Source organism: Charadrius vociferus, unplaced genomic scaffold (assembly GCF_000708025.1).
Source record: "Charadrius vociferus isolate BGI_N301 unplaced genomic scaffold, ASM70802v2 scaffold623, whole genome shotgun sequence".
In the NCBI taxonomy this organism is placed as follows: domain Eukaryota; kingdom Metazoa; phylum Chordata; class Aves; order Charadriiformes; family Charadriidae; genus Charadrius; species Charadrius vociferus.
Genome location: NW_009647679.1, coordinates 84,291 through 85,387, shown reverse-complemented (window position 1 = coordinate 85,387; position 1,097 = coordinate 84,291). Strand labels below are relative to the sequence as shown.

General features: G+C 62.5%; 1 protein-coding gene across 1 annotated transcript in view; it reads right to left on the bottom strand.

The window, feature by feature from the left end:
* The window catches only part of RASGRF1 (Ras protein-specific guanine nucleotide-releasing factor 1), a 55,013-nt gene that overhangs the window by 3,976 nt on the left and 49,940 nt on the right, over positions 1-1,097 (bottom strand). Inside the window, exon 24 of the mRNA XM_009881155.1 lies at positions 30-147. Within this exon, the coding sequence (XP_009879457.1) occupies positions 30-147 (118 nt within the window). The remainder of the gene's footprint in view (positions 1-29; positions 148-1,097) is intronic.

Genomic DNA, 1,097 nt, shown 5'->3' with positions numbered 1-1,097 from the left:
CCCGCCGCAAGCAGGGCTGGGAGACTCACCATCCTCATTTTGGAGAAGTTCACCAGGCCGTCCTCAGTGTAATTCGGGGTCCCCTCCTCAATGAACGCCAGGTCGGTCAGGTACATTCCCAGGTAGGGCACACACGGAGGGTCACAACTTCAGGAGCAAACCAGAAACAAATAAGAAAGAAAACTGCCTTACTCTGGGCCTTTGGAGCGGGGAGGAGGGTCGGACTCCACAGTTAGCAGAACGGGAAGGAGATGCAGAAAGCCTCGAAGGGAGCCTCTCCCCAAGAGGGCTGCTGGTCTCGTGGGCCACATCCTGCAGCCGCCGTTCCCGCAGGCAGAGCAGGAGAAACGCCAGCTCCTGCCATGCCCTGCACGAAGCCGCCGGCTGCAGGAGGTGAGTGGGGCGCAGCTTCAGCAGAGGGTTGGAAACACCTTTTGCAGCTTCCCCTGCCGACCTCGGCCCCCGCAGCCCGCGAGACCCCCGCTGAGAGCCGCGGGCAGTGCAGGCGCTGGGCTTGCCCCCCGCTCCTCACCCCACACCCCGGCCCAGTCCCCCGAGGAGGACCCCTGTGCGCTGCCGATGGGACACAGCCCGTGGGTGTCTGTGATGCACGGTGATGCACAAGCCCGTGGGGACGCACCAGCTCCAGGGCAGCTCAGCACCTAACTCCCCGTGCACCCACGGCACCGGGCTCCTTGAGGGCAGGACCAAGCAACGACAATTTGGGAACCCCAAGTAATGATGATCTGGGGAAGCGGAGTGCTGGCAGAGAAGCCCAATGCCATCTCTGGGAGGGTGCGGGGCTGGCTGCCGTCGCAGCGCTGCCGTCTCTGCTGTACGATGCTCTCACTCGGGAGCTGCCCCGGAGTGCTGCCAGTCAGGTCCCCACTCGCTGGAGGGACGTGCAGTGGCTGGTGGGAGACCACAGCTAACTATGGTACACTTGGGGGTTTAAACTATGAGTCTGTAAGGGGAGGAGGGGGAAAAACACCTCTGGGTGCCGGGCAATGATCTGCCCCTCTGCAATCCCTTTTATTCACGTCTCTTCACACCGCTGCTCAAAGGAGCAGCTCATCACTCGGGGTGGCTTTGCAAGC